Genomic DNA, 16,992 nt, shown 5'->3' on the forward strand with positions numbered 1-16,992 from the left:
CAAAGAGAAGTGATTCATCACAGAGCTCCTGGAGAGAAAGGTGTTAGGTCCAAGATAATTGCTTCAGTTTCTCTTCAATTAAAGCTGAGGGAATTCCCTGGCAGTCCAATGGTTGGGACTCCACGCTCTCACTGCCGGGCGCCAGGGTTCAATCCCTGGTTGGGGAACTAAAGTCCCATGAGCCAAGTGGCATGGCCAAAAAAAAGGAAAAGAAACAAGCTGATCGCAGGAAGGGAGGCTCACATTTGCGATTTCATATGTTTCTTGATTGAAGAGACTGATATTATTTGGTTTCCATAATATGAAGAGAACTATGCCTTCAAATTAAAGTGGGTTATTTTCCTCTATTGGATTTGCAAAAACCTTAAAGATCAATTGTGCCCAATGTAAGGGAAACAGGCACTGATATTGGTGGGAGGGTACATGGCTACAACTTCTCCAGAAGGCAGTTAGGCAAAGAAGAAAGAATGTTGACTAAGCAATTTCACTCCTAGGATCCATTCTAGTGAGGTAATCAAAAAGGTGAATGAAGATAAAGGTGTATGAAAACTCAACACACTGTTGTTTTGACAACAGCAATGAAAGAATTGGGTACCACTTAAATGCCGACCAGTAGAGAAGTGACCAGACAAATTATAATACACTCCTGTAACAGAATGTCATTTAAAAGCTCTTAGGTGAAAGGCTATTTGGCACTGAAAAGCATTTTCCAATATGTATGTACCTAATGTATGTATACAATGATCCCAATTCATAAAATCTCATTTAAATACATACCTGCATAGAAATTTCAGGAGAGATGTCTGAAACTGTGTTTTGTCTTTCAACAAATATTTATGGAACACTACTATGTATCAGACAATAAAATATCATGAAAAGGGTTCCTGCCCCCAAAGCACTTACAGTCTAATGGGGGATAAAGGCAAGTATTCAAGTGGGAACCACATGGTCCCAAGGGTAGCAGAGGTTGCTCTGGCAACGTAAGGGAGGCCCTGCTTTGCTGAGTCCTGGGATCCAGGGAGGCGAGTCCTGAAAAACTGAGACCTGGAGGACGAGGAGGATTTGGCCAAGAGAAAAAGGTAAGGAAAGAATTACCTGGCAGATGGAATTTGGGGTGGCTTTTTCTTTCTTCTTTTATACTTTTCTGCATTGTTTGAACTTTTAGAAAGGCTATGTCTGTTACTATGAAAATTCTTTCTGGAAGAAATGAACCCACAAAGATGCGCAGTTGATGTGTCACAGTGCTCCCTAAGCCACTATCCCCTGGGCCATGAGCCCCGCCTGCCCTCTATCACTGGCCTGGAGCTCCTGGGTCAGAATGGGCACTTGACCTGGAAACAATCAAATCACTGACTGGCCACGAGTGCACAAGGTGCCTAGCCTTTGCTAGAGGGGGGTGGTTGCACAACATTGTGCAACTAAACTGTAAAACTAAATGCCACTGAACTGTTCACTTTAAAATTGCCGTAATGGTAAGTTTTACGTTAGGTGTATTTTACCACAATCTCGAAAATTAAAAGAACAAGAATAGCCATTATATATGCAGTAGATGTCTGTAGTAGATATAAACCACAAATTACAAGAAAAAAAATTAAGATCCTAATGGATTAATGGGAACATTATATGAACAGGTTATTCACAAGAGGATATAGAAATTGCAAACAAAACTGGAAAACTGTTCATCTTCTGTAATAACTGACAAAGTTATAGTAATAAAAATCCTTAGGTATTCTTTTATCCCTACTAAATTAATAAACATAGGAAGGAAAGAAGGAAGAAAGGAAGAAGAAAAGAAGGAAGAGGGAAAGAGGGAAGGAGGGATGGGGAGAGGAGGGAAGAAAAGGAGGGATGAAGGAGGGAAGGAATAAGGAAGGGAAGGGGACGGATGAGAGAGGGAGAGGAGGAAGGGAGGAGAGAAGAGGAATTAGAGGTGACAAGGAGGGAAGAAGGAGGGAGGAAGAGGGGTAGGGAGAAAAGGAAGGAAGTCAGCGGCCATGGTGAGACTGCGACTGAGACTCTTCTCTTCCCTCATCTGAAAATAAAAATAATACCAGCTACCTGTGGGAGAAATAGTTTGCTGCCTTCCCAGTAACAAGTCTTCCCTTGGAGCTTGCTTATGGGGTGGCCACCGAGATACAGGTGGAGGTTGTTAGGGAGAGCTTCTAAGAAAGCCCTCTTTTGCCCCTTTGCCTCCTCCCCGGATGATGGAGACATGATGGCTGGCGCTTCAGCAGCCATTTTCGGTGGTGATACAAATGTGAAGTTGGAAAGATGGAAACTCTCGGCTAAGACTGGCAGAGTGTAAGCTAGAAAGAGCCTGGGACCTGACGATGAGGATGTGGAGCTCTCCTACAGCCTTGAACGGTTCACTTCCAGACATATTTTCCATGGGGAAAAAATAAAGCTCTGTGTGTGTGTGTGTGTGTGTGTGTGTGTGTGTGTGTTTTCTTTAGGCTACTCAAGTGAAGCAGTGGGAGTAGAGAAGGAACAAAGAAATCTGTAACTGTCTGTGATCAACTGTAAACACCACTACACTCATTGTGTATGTGTGATTTTTAACTGATAAACTTCCTTCTTCTAAGTGTGTTATGAGGATTAAATGAGACAGTGCTTGTATAACACAGCACAGGGCTCACTGCAACATAAGCCCTCATGGTAGCACTGTTTCTCATCTCTGAATAAAGGTATCAACTGAATTTCTAAAATTTCATCATAATCACAAATCAAATACACTCAGGGTTAGTTTTTAAGCATCTACAGAGTTATCAAATGTATATCTCTCCAAAGGCAATTATTGCTAATATTTGGCCAACATGAAAACACCTTGGACTCAAATTAAAAACCACCCAAATTGGGGGGAGGAAAAAAAAGTTGCTTGTTTTCTAGAATAGATTGATTAAATGTCAAGGGTCAGCTTAAGTGGTGTTAAGAAGCCCTCACATGTGCCATATGCCTATTGGAACATAAGACCAAAAATAACCTCTCTAATCAGATATGTAACAGTGATATCCACCCAACCCAGTCACCTTAGAAGAGCACAACAAAAGGGGTAATTTTCACTAAAAACGTGCTTGTTCTACATTGCTTTCAATTGTAAAACCAGCGTATTTTACAGAAAGAAAATCCTTCTGAACATGGAATGGCCTGGTTGGTGCAGGGGTGCGATGCTGGTGGACAAAAAAGCTGACCGTCACGTGTGACCCAGACTCCACTCAGAGGAGCAAACCCATTCAGTTTCGCCAACTGTAACATCAATCTTTCTAATGCCCAGCCCTTGAAGATGGTCAAGGCTCAGGTGCATTCCCAATGTCAGGGGAGGTTGCCAAGGGATGGAAAAAACAAACATATAAACTACTCGCAACAGAGAAAGTTCTCATTCCTGCCCTAGTAGGTTATACGGGGCCTTCAACCACAGGATTCCTTGGTGGAGGCATGTTGGTTGTAGGGGTGCAGGGTTGTTGATAGGATATTATCAGGATTTTGTTATTCACATCTGTGAATTATAAAGGGGCTTACAGGGCTTCCCTGGTGATGCAGAGGCTAAGAATCTGCCTGCCAGTGCAGGGGACATGGGTTCAAGCCCTGGTCCGGGAAGATCCCATATGCCACGGAGCAACTAAGCCCATGCGTCACAACTACTGAGCTGTTCTCTAGAGCCCGCGAGCCACAACTACTGAGCCCACGTGCCACAACTGCTGAGCCCACAAGCCACAACTACTGAGCCCACGTGCCACAGCTACTGAGCCCACGTGCCACAGCTACTGAAGCCCGCACTCCTAGAGCCCATGCTCCGCAACAAGAGAAGCCACCACGAGAAGCCCGCGCACCGCAACGAAGAGTAGCCCCCGCTCGCTGCAACTAGAGAGAGCCCGCGGGCAGCAATGAAGACCCAACGCAGCCAAAAATTAATTAATTAATTAAAAAATAAATAAGTAAAAAAAATAAAGGGGCTTTCATTCTAAGTCATTAAGAGGACACTCGAATACTAACTCAAAGTTAACAGATATGGAAAGTATTCTCTTACTATATTTTCTTGAGTTCCAGCCAAAAGTTTCATTTAAAAAGTTTTTATAAAGAGGACAAAATATTTTGGAGATGAATATGAGGAAAGTTACTGAGAGACAGAGCTTGTAATCTCAATGCTGAAATAGAATGTTGGAAAAGCTGAGTTGGCATCTCCTGTTCTTTGGCTCCCTAAGTCATTCTAAATCCCTTCTAGCCTAGGAAGAGGACGGATGGATGGATAAATGCATGGAGGGATGGATAGATGGATAACCAGTCAGACCAATTCAAGAAAATAGGGACTAACATGGGGAAGAACGCTCCACATCCCTCACTATCATTCCTGAAAACCTACAATAGGAAAGTAACCATTGCCTGCCTTCAAAGAACTGACATATTGGGGATTCACTGTGAAACTCAAGGGCTCAGATGGAGTTCAGGCTTCATTCAAACAATTTCTAAGGAACTGATGGACATTTTATTCTACTGCATTTGGCTACACTTAATTTTTGAGCCAAAAATAATTGGGCCATGTAGATCTTTTTAAAACTGAACTTTGTGTGTGTGTGTGTGTGTGTGTATGTGTGTGTGTGTGTGTGTATGTGTGTGTGTGATGTAACTTGTTTTGCAATATCATCAGTAAGAAGAGCCAAATTTTTATACTCCATCTGTATTCAGCCAAGTACTAATGGTCAAATCCCCTCGGCCCCCAGAGCAGAGAAAGTCAATGCAGTTCTACGTTGCCCGTCGGAGTTTCTTACCTCTCTGTTTCCTGGAAAGCTTTCCAGTTTCAGGCTCTTCTGCTCTTCCTTACTGCAGCTGAGGCTCACACAGACGTTGGACCACTGATGGCCTCTTGGGGGCTTCTGGACTTCTCTTCCCAAGAAGCCTGGCTCGCAGGTCTTCTCCTCCCCTTTCAGCTTAGTTCTGTGAACAGGATTCTTTAAGGAACAACCCTGCATCCTGGGCGACTGAGTGACATGCCGGTCACACACTCTTCTCAGCAGCCCTTCACCCAATCCCTTTTTAACGGGGAAATTACATCTCTCATTAAGACAGAAAGAGGCTGCCAACCCTTGGAGGAAACTACTATGTTGTTCTCAGGAAGGCTGGGGATCTCTGAAAGAACAGGGGTCTCAGCAGGCAAGGGGCAGAGGACAGCTTTGTTTTTTCATGCCTTTTCTCACAGCCAACACGGTTTACAATTAAACGACGAAAGGCTGTGATCCATCTAGGCACAGCGTATTTTTAGATAGCCATTGAGAAGGGCGGTGATGAGCTGAGAGAACCTTGAAACTCTCTGGTGACCTTGGCAGCATGGGGATTTATGGACTTCCAAGAACCATTTACATACTTTAGTCTGTCCTTTTCTTTGATAAATGCCATTGGCTGAGGACCTCATCCATGCTTGGTGCTCTCTGACCCCCAGCAATGTGTGGCACACTCCAGTTCCTGCCCAAGAGCACACATGATGAAGTATCAGAGTTGGAACTCATAGACAAGGAGTCTTCTGACTCCAACTATATCATTCTTGAGCTCAACCCGTTTTAATCATTAAATGAATACTTGCTGAGCACCTGCTTGGGCCTTAAATTGTGCTGCACAAGCCAGGACACCAACGTGGAAGGTGACATGGACGTTTCCTTGGGTTTGAACAACAACACTTGAACATGAACACCGGTCAACCCCACTACACGGAGGGGCAGGTGGGAGCTTAAAAAAAAAATAGAGATCTGTCCAAAAGGCAATTTTGCATTTGGTCAGATCTTCTGGAAACTTATTACAAGCTAGATACTATGTGAAACTGCTTTGTAAACTGTAAAGCACTACACCAATGTTAATGACACTTAATTCTACCAGTATAGTTACCATAACGATGGTAATTAACCTGAATACAGGCTGTTCAGACTAGTCGATGGAACACATCTTCTTCTACACCTGGCTCTTGGAAGTTTGCCAGTGAAGATGCATAAGAAGTGACTCTGGGGCCAGCTGACCCAGAGAGCATCAGGGTAGACTGTTTGGCAGTCTCCTTTCCGGCAAGCCATTTTCCAGAAGTTGCTGAAGCCTACAGATCTCTTTCTCCAGTTAACTCCAGCACAATGTGCACTGAGAAGAAACAAAATCACTGATGATATCATGTTGTCATACTTCATTCCACAGGATTTAACAATTCGAGCCACGAAGGGCCAGCCCTCCATCTGAACAGAGAACATTATCTGTTTTTCCTCACCTGGAGTGAAAATTCTTGAGAAAGTCCCTAATCCTATAAAACTTAGCCCCAGACAAGAAAAAAAGGTATTTGAGGAAGGAGGAAATGAGGAATAAAAAACCATAACCTTTCTCTAGGGTTACTTTGTGTAACTCTATCGTTTAGCTTTGGCCTATAATTATCAATATTAAATTTTACAGAATAATGTTGAAAAAAGACACCTTAATAACAAAGTGAATGGCCCAGAAGTTTAATTACAAGAAAACCTCAGGTTGGCATTCCCCTCTCCCCATTTCTCAATCATTCTAGGATTTGACGATTAAGACCCCGCATGAGGTTGAAATGACTTGCATGTGTAGTCTCTCTACGACATGGTTAAGTCATATCAAATCCCAAGGCTTACAGATACAATACATGGCTTCCTCCCTCCGGTTAGTGAGAACAATCATTCCATGGACTGCCTTATGCAGGCTGACATTAAAGACAGACGAAACTTCTTTCATTGGCACAGAGACTGGTGCAGGAGGTGACCGATGGAAGAGGTGGCTGCAGCCACCAGATGTGCAGCTACTGCTCAGCTGTCCCATCCAGGATTTGTTTAAAGGAGAATGGAGAAAACTTGTAACCAGCCCCGACGTAGAACTTGTTCTGGAACTCCACCCTGTCGTTAGGGGCAAGGAGAAGGGGGATTGAACACATAAACGAGAGGCTGAGCATGTGTAAAATGAAGCACCAGGTGACGAAGGCGCCCCAGGCTGGCAGCCACCACAGGAACCCTCTGAGGCTTTTTTTTTTTTTTTTTTTTGCTGTACGCGGGCCTCTCACTGCTGTGGCCTCCCCCGTTGTGGAGCACAGGCTCCAGACGTGCAGGCTCAGCGGCCATGGCTCACGGGCCCAGCCGCTCCACGGCATGTGGGATCTCCCCGGACTGGGACACGAACCCGTGTCCCCTGCATCGGCAGGCGGACTCTCAACCACTGCGCCACCAGCGAAGCCCTGAGGCTTTTTTTTTAAATCCTTCTCTTGCCTCCCTCTTACACCTTCCCCTCCCCCAACCCCACTTCTTCCAGGCCTTTGCTAGTGGCCTCAAGGACCAGAGCATGACCTCCCCCAGCTCCCACCAGCCGAGAAGCCCTTGCTAGGCAGTACCGGATGAGGAGCTGGTGATGAGACAGCGTGTCACCAGGTTGTACGAGGTTTTTCGTTTCCATTCTGATCTTAAACTGCGGGGCTTACGTGATTGCAGAACCACCAGAGCCTTGACTTATATTTTTATAACTTACATAACAGATATCATGTATGATCATTTCCGCTTTATTATATTGCAGAGTTCATTTCTTTAATGACACGGGAAGAAATGACGTTATAGCCTCGGGTGGGGGACACTGTGATTCTCTCAACTCAACAGGTGAAGTGTGAAACCTTTTCTTTATGAACAGTGGCTACAGAGGGAGGGAGGAAGCCCCAGGGTTGCTAAGGACAGTCTGGTTCAGGATGCACAGGAGCTCTGATGCTTCAGTATGGACAGCACACTCAAAACTCTCGGCTGAAATGTGACTTGGGAGAGAGAGAAGCCTAAACAAATGTTTTCATATTCGTCAGCCCAGTGATGACTGACAGTCTCTGGACACATCTGTGAATGTCAAGGGCCTCCAGTGAGCCCCTTCCTCCTGCTCGGTACCCTCCTTCTGTTTCCACTTTCCAAGAGTTCAGTCGCAGGACTTCCCTTGTGGTCCAGTGGTTAAAAATCTGCCTTCCAATGCAAGGGACGCAGGTTCGATCCCAGGTCGGGCAACTAAGATCCCACATGCCACAGGGCAACTAAGCCCATGAGCTGCAACTACTGAGCCCACACCCCACAGCTAGAGAGCCCGCGTGCCACAACTAGAGAAGCCCGCATGCCACAACGAAGATCCCGCAAGCTGTAACTAAGACCCGACGCAGCCAAATAAATAAATAATTAATTTAAAAAGGAAAAAAAAAAAAGAGTTTAGTTGTCTGCTCTGTTGGTATAACTCCAGCACTCAGCAACAAAGGCCAGACATCCGAGATTTGCTCAGCATTGCCCTCTGTGAGCCTTTCAGATCCGTCATCTGACCAACAATTGAAGCCAATTATAATAACAAATGAACATCTGTTATTCTGAAGCCAATTATAAGAACAAATGACCATTTCTAACATGTCTTACAGAGCAGTCACTGTATATGTATATATGCTCCCAGGTATTACATCATTTAATATCATACCAACAAGAGGACTAAACTAAGGTTCCAAAAAGGTACGTGAATTGCTAATGTCACACAGCAGGTCAGGATTTGAACCCAGTTGGCTGGCCCTACAGCCCATCCTCTTTCCCTAGAGCACACTGAGAGCATCTACCCTACAACCAGTTCTTACCAGTGCAGCCGCAGGGCATGCAGGAAAGCCGAGAGGCCCTCCATGATCAGAAGGATGGCTACCGTCAGAACAGCAAATATGGCAAAAATGATGAAGACCCCAATGAGTCCTCCCCAGCCTTGCACGCGAAGGCCAATGTTCATCACCATGGTCCAGAGCACTTCAGACAGTTCTGCAAGATGCAAGAGAAACATTCTCAACCACACGGCTTATCTGGCAAATGCAGATTATTCTTACACCATAATCCTGGACCTGCACACACTACGACTCAGCAACTCCACTCCCAGGTGGAGAACGCGGTCATGTGTGCCCTGGGGTACCTGCGTGAGACTGTCTACGCAGCTTTGGAGGAGCTTCCATCAAGAGGACAAGTATATGATGGCATATTATTCACCAATGAAAGTGAGCAAACCATAGCTACTGGCAGCAACGTGAATAAATCCAAGTAACATCATCTTATGCCAAAGAAGCAAAACACAAAAGAATACATGTACTATGATTTCATATGCACTGAATGTTTGTTTCTCCTCCAGCCCCTCAAATTCATATATTAAAGCCCTAACCCCAAAGTGATGGTACTTGGGAGATGAGGGTGGGATCCTCATGATGGGATTAGTGCCCTTATAAGAAGAGATACCAGAGAACCCCCCCACCCCTTCCAGGGAGTTTGTGCAAGGAAACAAACACAGCCAGAGCAGTCAAGACCACACCAACACTGAGCACTTGCTTTTCTGCTGTAAGTCAACAATCAGGCTCACTTTCACTGCTTTGCTTTCTATCCCTTTAGCACACATTTTGGCCTGGCTTCTCTGTTCTTGTCATTATGCCCAGTGCTGGGAATGCAGAGATAAAAGTCAGGGTCCTTGCCTTTCAGGAGCCGACAGTCTAGTAGGGAGACAGGCTAATGAGACAGAATTACAATCGGTGCTAGGATAGGGTCACCTCCAGAACCCAGGGGAAGGGCACCTTCCAGACTGGGGACCAGGGAGGAAGACTACCCGGGAAAGGTGCTAGCCAAGCTGAGTTCTGAAGGAAGGATGAGACATCAGGTGGGGAGAGAGTTAAAGAAGGGAAGAATTTTACAGGCAAGGGAGCTGCGGGGCAAACACACAGAGGGGCCCAGCTAGTGTGGCATCTTTGGGAGCCTTGGTGCAGTTCCTTGTGGCCACTCCACATGAAATGGGGAAGGGGGTGGGGGTAATCGGGAGCTGGTGGGGCATGGAGGGAAATACCAAGAGACAAGACAGGAGAAGCAGGCAGAAATCAAGAGGGGTTTTACAAAGTAAACTGATGAGTCAAGATTCCAGACTTAAGTCATTCTTGGGGCTTGAATCTTTATACCAAGGGATGCAAGGGGCCTGTAGAAACTAGGAAAGGCAAGGAAATAGATTCTCCCCAAGAGCTTCCAGAAAAAACAGACCTGCCAACACCTTGTTTATAGGACTTCTGGCCTCCAGAACTGTAAGATAGTCAATTTCACAGTGTTCTGAGCTGCCACATATGTGGTAATTTTTTACAGCAGCAACTGGAAGCTGATACAGAGGGAAACCATTCCAGCAAGATAAAGCCAGACCTACTGAAAAAAGTCACTTCTACTATGAAAGAAGAGCCATTCTTCTGGCCAGCACACCAGAAATGACCCAGAAGTCACTTTCACCTACAAGTACATTGCAACTGTTTCCAAAGGGACAGGCGATGGTGGCCCTGCCGTGCGGCCCGCTCACTCACGTGCATGTGCCAGGCTGAGGGCCCAGAGCCGGAGGTAGGAGGCTGTGTTGGAAATGCAGCCCAGGCAGTACTCAATCGTGTGGATGGCCTGATGCACAAAGATGTCTCCAAAGTTGAACTGAAAGAGAGAATTTGTAATGCTATTTCATTAAGTACTTTCTACTCAAATGTATTACAAATGATACAACGGACGAATAAGGCCTGGACTCTGCTGTTAAGACATTTCCAGTTGAACGAGGGGGAAATAGGTATTAATATACTTGTAGAAAGAGAATGAGCAGCCCAAAGTAGGATATGGTGTGTGTGCAGTAACATTTCCCAGAAATGGTTGAAAAGAGCTCAAAGCAGCAGAGTGGTTGGTTGGTAAGGGGAGCTGAGATTTGTGCTGAGCTGTGAAGAACAGGGAGGGAAAAAGAGAAGCCAGATCATTCCTGGTAAAGAAAATGACTCCAGGTAAGGAAAAGGCAGGTGGTTGGGAACGTCATGAAAGTAAGTTTGGGAGAAAAACCATTTGGCTCGACTGGGAGCTTGCTGAGGTGAGGAGAGTCAGCTGTGGAAGCTATGGGAAAGGCAAGGATGGACACAATCGAGAAAACCACCTGGAGTCATGAGGAACCAGTAAAAGTATCTCAATGAAATAAAGAAATATTGGAGGCAAGATTAATCTGGTAGAAAAATGCATCAGGGAAAGGATAGCCCATAAGCAAAAAAAGCCAACTTGTTGATTACGTTAGTAATCCAGGTATGAGGGGGAAAGGAACAGTGCAAAGACAGCAACAGATCATTCTTTTCTTTCATGTACTCTGATGTTATGAGGGAAACTATCTGACTGGCACCATTCCTGCCCTGAAGCAGCTCACCGTCCAGCAGGGAGAAGATGCAAACAGACAGTTACCACACATCAGCATGGGAACTGCAATAACCAAGAATGCAGGGGTGTCGTGGGAACACAGAGAAGGGTCCCTCACCCAGCAGGGCCAGGGTCATACAGGGCTCTGAGGTTCCTGAGTCCGAATGGGTGAAAGAATGGCACTGGCAGAAATGAATAAATTGGAGAAGGGGAGTAGCTGATGCCCAGATGTGTTGCGCTGCAGGTGATAGCTGGCCATACAGGCTGAATCTCTCAGCACAGACCAGCAGAGGCAGAACAGGCTCAGAAGGAAAGTCTGGGCTGGAAAGGGACACCTGGGACCACACCTGTGCGAGGAGTGAGAGTGGGAGCTGAGAGGACCGAGAAGATGAACAAGGGGAAGATGATGAAAAGAAGAGCTGCCACCCTTAGGAAACATCGCAACTCAGAAATAAGAAAGAAGGAAACTAATGATGAAATGAAAATGTCAAAGAACTGGGAGCAGTCACAGGGCTGTGGTCCAGGACGTCAAGGATGGAGGGATATCCAGGAAGAAATGGGGGTTGTGGTCACTGGGGGTTGTAGTCAGATGCTATGGGGAAAGGACCAAAATCAGTGCCTCCCCTCCCATTCATCAGTGAAAACAGCAGGGAGGAACTGAAGGGGCGGGGATGGGCAGGGGCACAGAGAGAGTCACAGTAACAGAGGAATGTCTGGTGAAGAATTAACCTCAGCCAAAAAGAGAGGTCTGGCTTTGTCCTGGCTCCTGGGAGGCAACCTCTAAACGCTTGGCATTTCCCAAGTGAAAGAGACGTCTGATATTCATGGTCCGTCCCTGGGACCACACCTCACCACTTTTGCTAATGAGGTGTCTATGGTTGGGCACTTGGTAGTTTAAGTGGGAGTTGGCTTCACGTGGTTAGAGAGTTGAGACTTTCAGCCACACATTATCAACCCAAACCCATCTCCAGGCAGGGGACAGAGCTGGAGATTGAGTGCAACCACCTGGACTGCACTTGAGTCAATCACACCTACATAATGACACCCCAATAAAACATCAGACACAGAAGCTGAGGGGAGCTTCCTGAGTTAACAATACGATAATACTGCCACATGTCAATGCCGGGAGAGTCATGCATCCCTAAGAACACAGAAGCTTTGCATTTGGAACCTTCCCAGTGTCAGATTCTGCTTACTTGTGTCTTCCTCTGGCTGGTTCTGATTTGTAGACTCTTGTTGTAAGTAAAACTGTAATTGAAACTATAGCATTCTCCTGAGTTCTGTGAGCTCTCTACAAATGACTGAACATGAGGGAGTCTGAGGGGACCTCTGAACTTGTGGCTGGTGTCAGAAGTGTTGGGTAGACTGGGCAGTCTGGAGAACTGGGCCCTTAACCTGGAGTTTGGCTAACTCCGGGTGTGGAGAGAAGTGAGACAGGACCTGGAGGGGGAAGCAGAGTCGAGCCTGTGTGTGCCTTGTGCTGGGAGACCCAGGCATGATTGTACTGGGGGAAAGAGCCGTCAGATGGAGCCTGAAGCCGCCCCCAGTGAAGGCAGCTGGTTCTCGAAGGATGTGGCAGGTGAACGTTGACCAGATATATACCGAGGCCACGAGAAGGATGGATGAGGAAGGTTGTACTGGACAGGCTGGGACTTGATGAGTCAGAAGATGTGTGGGTTGGATTCTAAAACATTCCAGCAGGTCTGGCAGACCTAGTAATACCAATCGCCGTGAATATGGGTTACTGTCTGTACCTGGAATCTTGTTGGGAAAACGTTCCATGATCCAGATTTTTCATTAATTCTAACTGACTATTCATTGGTGCAAATGAATACTTGTTGTTGTTTTTTTAAGTAGTTAACACCACAGACGGAGTTGTTTATAGCACTTCTCAGGGCTCAGGAACCCTGTCCCCACTCCAGAATTAGAACAGAGCTCGTGTTAAAAACCCCCGCCCGGGGTTCAGGACTGTGGGTGACTTCAGTCATGGTATAAAAACAGCCAGCCGTCTTGTCTGAGAAAACATGGTACATTCCTGAGGGGGGAGTGGCTGCCCTTGGATGGAAAGGGACAGGGAGGGAGGAGAGAAGAACACATGAATTTGTGACTTCACGTGAGAGGCAGACAATGTTACAAAGATAAGTGAACAAAGAAGAGACTGAGCCAGGGTTGAGGCCAGAGGCGGCGATGGCGTCTGAGTGTGCTTACGCTGGGGAGGAGGACTGGGAATAAATAACCCACTTCTTGCTTCAATATAAGGGACCAGACTTGGCCTCTGCTCTCATGAGTGAGGGTCACTGATGGGAAAGATCATCATAAATGTAGCAGACTCCCAGGGGCACAGTTCTGAGCCAAGGAGACCTCAGTAACATTTAGGACCTTCTATGTCACTAAACGTGAGGCTGATATTCACCTCATACTCACAGATAGAGCAGCACCTGGGTGTAATTATTTAAAATGCTCCCTGATTGGCTGGTAAGTAGCTGTAAGCTTAAGTGCCCCCCCTTTCCTGGGACCTCCCCAACTTCCCATGACTCAGTGATGACAGGATTGCCACCAGCAGGGTCCTCCCAACCCTCCCAGCTCTACTGCCTAAGTCTGTTCTGATTGGCTGGTGCCCACACGCTACTGGTTGTTAAATATGTGAGCATCATCCCTGACTAGATCTGGCTTCTAGAATCTGTACATACTGGAAGTCTTCATAGGGTGTCAAGTCCCAAATACCTCTTCCCTCTTCTTTAGATAAGCAATTTTTTTTTGGCCATGCAGCTCGTGGGATCTCAGTTCCGCAACCAGGGATCAAACCTGGGCCCCGGGAGTGACGGCACCAAATCCTAACCACTAGGCCACCAGGGAACTCCCCCAAATACCTCTTCATCATGGTCATCCTGAGCCCCATGGGCACCTGCAGAAGCCCTGGGACCAGGGCTCACGGAAGAATTGGAGTTGTCACCTTCAATGTCCTCGGTGGCATCTTCTTGGATCCTGGAGGCCTGTAGCTTTCAGCAAATAAGAAAATGCAGTGTCAAATTCACCCTTAGAATGACAAAACTTCTATATAAAATAAAGGCTCTCATTAAATATTAGCTATGTCCCAGATACTGTTCTAAACCCTCTATTCAATCTTTTTATGTAAGCACCCCATTCTACAGAGAAGTAAACTTAAGTAACAGAAAGGTTAAGAAATGAGCCCAGGACTGCACAGCTGGTAAGGCTAGTTAGTGGCAGAGCCAGGATTCAAATCCAGGCAGTCTAATTCCAGGGCATGTGCTTTTCTCCACTGTGTTCCAGAATGTGCCAAATTAATCACACTCTTTACAGTAAACCAATCATCGTGTGACCCAAACAGCCAGATTTCTACAAGCAAAATTAGGAGGGATGAATGACTGCTATGGTCTGAATGTTTGTGTCCCCCCACAAAATTCATGTTAAAATCCTAACCCCCAAAGATGAAAGTATTAGGAAGTGGAGCCTTTGGAAGGCACTTAGGTCATGAGGGTGGAGCCCTCGTGAATGGGATTAGTGTCTTATAAAAGAGGCTTCAGAGAGCTCCCAAGCTCCTCCCATCAGGTGAGGACACAGAAAGACGTCAGCAGTGAACCAGGAAAGGGGCTTCACCAGAAGGTGACGATGCTGACACCTTGATCTTGGACTTTTAGCCTTCAGAACTGTGAGCAATAAATTTCTGTTGTTTTAGCCACCCAGTGTGCAGTATTTTGCTACAGCAGCCCAAACGGACTAGACAATGACTTTTCCAACACAAACATACTTTTTAAAATAAAAACATCACTTTATAAAAATAGCTGAGAAAAAAATTCAAGGAAAAAAAAATCTAGGTGTAGTCACCATTCAATTTGGCCTGGTTTTCTCCTTGAATCTGAAGAAAATATTTCTTTCAAGTCACTGTGAAATTTAATGTCCCACATCCAAAGTTCTTCCTAGAATGATTTCACAGGTGGCGTATTGCAAATTAGGCATTAAAGTATCTTTACCTTTCTTTCTTCAGCAGGTCTGAACCTGATATTTGCAGATCTTTGGGCAAAGGTACAAATGAAAGCCCACATGCCATATGTATAAATATTTAAAAGTTATCAATCAAGCCAACAAACTCCTAAATAAAATATGTTCTGGCCTCTGTCTTGATAAATAAATTCTCACAAGAACTTGGAAGACCAACCAGGTTCAAATTCAGCATCCCACACCAGGACATGGCAGCATGGGAGAGCTGGCCCTGCACCCCGGCGTGCGACCCTTCCCTTCTCACCTGTGATTTCATCTCACAGCACAAGGGCTGTGGCCTCGTGTGCACATGCGTGGACACTCCCACCCAAATGTCTACGTTCCACCCACACTCCCTCCTTGGGAGTGCTGCTGTCCCTTGGCCACACCAGGGTCAGTGGTACCCAGGCCAGCGCTGTGGTTGGCCCTTTTTATGCCCTGGAAGTGGGCTTGTGTCCATGTGGACAGGAATTCCAGGGTGCTGGGTACCAAGATGGGGCTCTGGGTAAGCCTTTCCCCTTGGCCCATGGTTCCTTGCCCCATGGTGAGGAATGGGGCTCAAGTTAACATTACTTTGTCTTCTTGAAATCTTATTTTCTCTCCCCATCAACTTAAGGAAGAAAATACCAAAGAAGAAACAGAAGACAGTTTTTCCATTTCCATCTTTAAATGCTAGCCTTTTCTGGTCATATCTTGAAATTGGTTCAAATGAGTATAAACAACTGTGTAGAATCGTGACACTGGGATTTTGTGGATCTTACTGACTCTTCTTCCCATTCAAAATATACTTTGCAATCCCCCTAATTAAACATCTCACAATGTTTGAGCTGGATGCCGTCTGAAATAAAATAGTATTCAATTTTAAATTAGTTACTTGCAACTTTCTAAAAACACGTAAAACACGTGTGCACAAAGACAGACACAAGGATGTTCACAGCAGCACTATTTGTAATTACTAACAACACTGGAAAAAAGCCAAATAGCTATCAATATATGAATGGATAACCAAATTGTGGTATATTCATGCAAGGGAATACTATAATACATAGCTATCACACACACACACACACACACACACACACACAATCTCTCAAACATAACACTGGATGAAGGAAGCCAGATCCAAATGAAGGCGTGGTGCATGGTTCCAATTACATAAAGTTCAAGAGCAGGGAAAACTAACCTATGGTGTTAGAAGTCAGGATAATGGTTGACCTTGGGGTGAGAGTGACCGGAAGGAGGCACACAGGGACTTCAGGGTCTGATGGTGTTCTGTGTCTCTATCTGACTGCTGGTCACACGGATGTGTTCATGTTATGATACTTCACTGATCTGTGCCCTTATCATTTGTGCACTTTGACGTATGTAGGTTATACTTCAATGAATTTCAGCATAGAAAACACGCATGTAAATGTAAAGATTTTAAATAGAAATGCAAAGTTACTTCACTGTGACCTGGGATACGGAGTGACAGGAGACCTGGGTCCACGGCAGCAAGTCAGAAGAGGAAGCAGAATGTGGGTGGTCCAGGCAGTCCAGGGGGCTGGCATGAGTAGTTCTGGGGAGGAGGTGTGTGCTCACTGGCTGCCTACAGGGTGCGTGTCAAAAGGGCCACATCACAGGTGGCCCTCTAGGGAAGGGGTTTCCAAACCATGTCCTGCAGGGACCCAGGGCTACAGGGTTACAGAGGAGCCTGAGGAGATGGGACCTCTGCTCATTTCCCCCCGAGGCCCATCAGAACAAGTCTGTTTATAATCTCTATATACTGGGCCTCTTTAAGGTTTCACAGGGGGAATTGAGAGGA

At 45.8% G+C, this 16,992-nt stretch overlaps 1 protein-coding gene across 1 annotated transcript in view; it reads right to left on the reverse strand.

The window, feature by feature from the left end:
- Window positions 1-6,696: 6,696 nt before the first annotated feature.
- ATP6V0A4 (ATPase H+ transporting V0 subunit a4) overlaps window positions 6,697-16,992 on the reverse strand; it is a gene marked incomplete at its 5' end in the record, with an annotated part of 47,138 nt that continues 36,842 nt past the window's right edge. Inside the window, 4 exons of the mRNA XM_082632490.1 lie at window positions 6,697-6,875; window positions 8,612-8,783; window positions 10,340-10,457; window positions 14,060-14,188. Of these exons, the coding sequence (XP_082488616.1) occupies window positions 6,782-6,875; window positions 8,612-8,783; window positions 10,340-10,457; window positions 14,060-14,188 (513 nt within the window). The 3' untranslated portion in view covers window positions 6,697-6,781. The remainder of the gene's footprint in view (window positions 6,876-8,611; window positions 8,784-10,339; window positions 10,458-14,059; window positions 14,189-16,992) is intronic.

The sequence above is a fragment of the Mesoplodon mirus genome, assembly GCF_964341445.2.
Source record: "Mesoplodon mirus genome assembly, chromosome: 9".
Classification (NCBI taxonomy): domain Eukaryota; kingdom Metazoa; phylum Chordata; class Mammalia; order Artiodactyla; family Ziphiidae; genus Mesoplodon; species Mesoplodon mirus.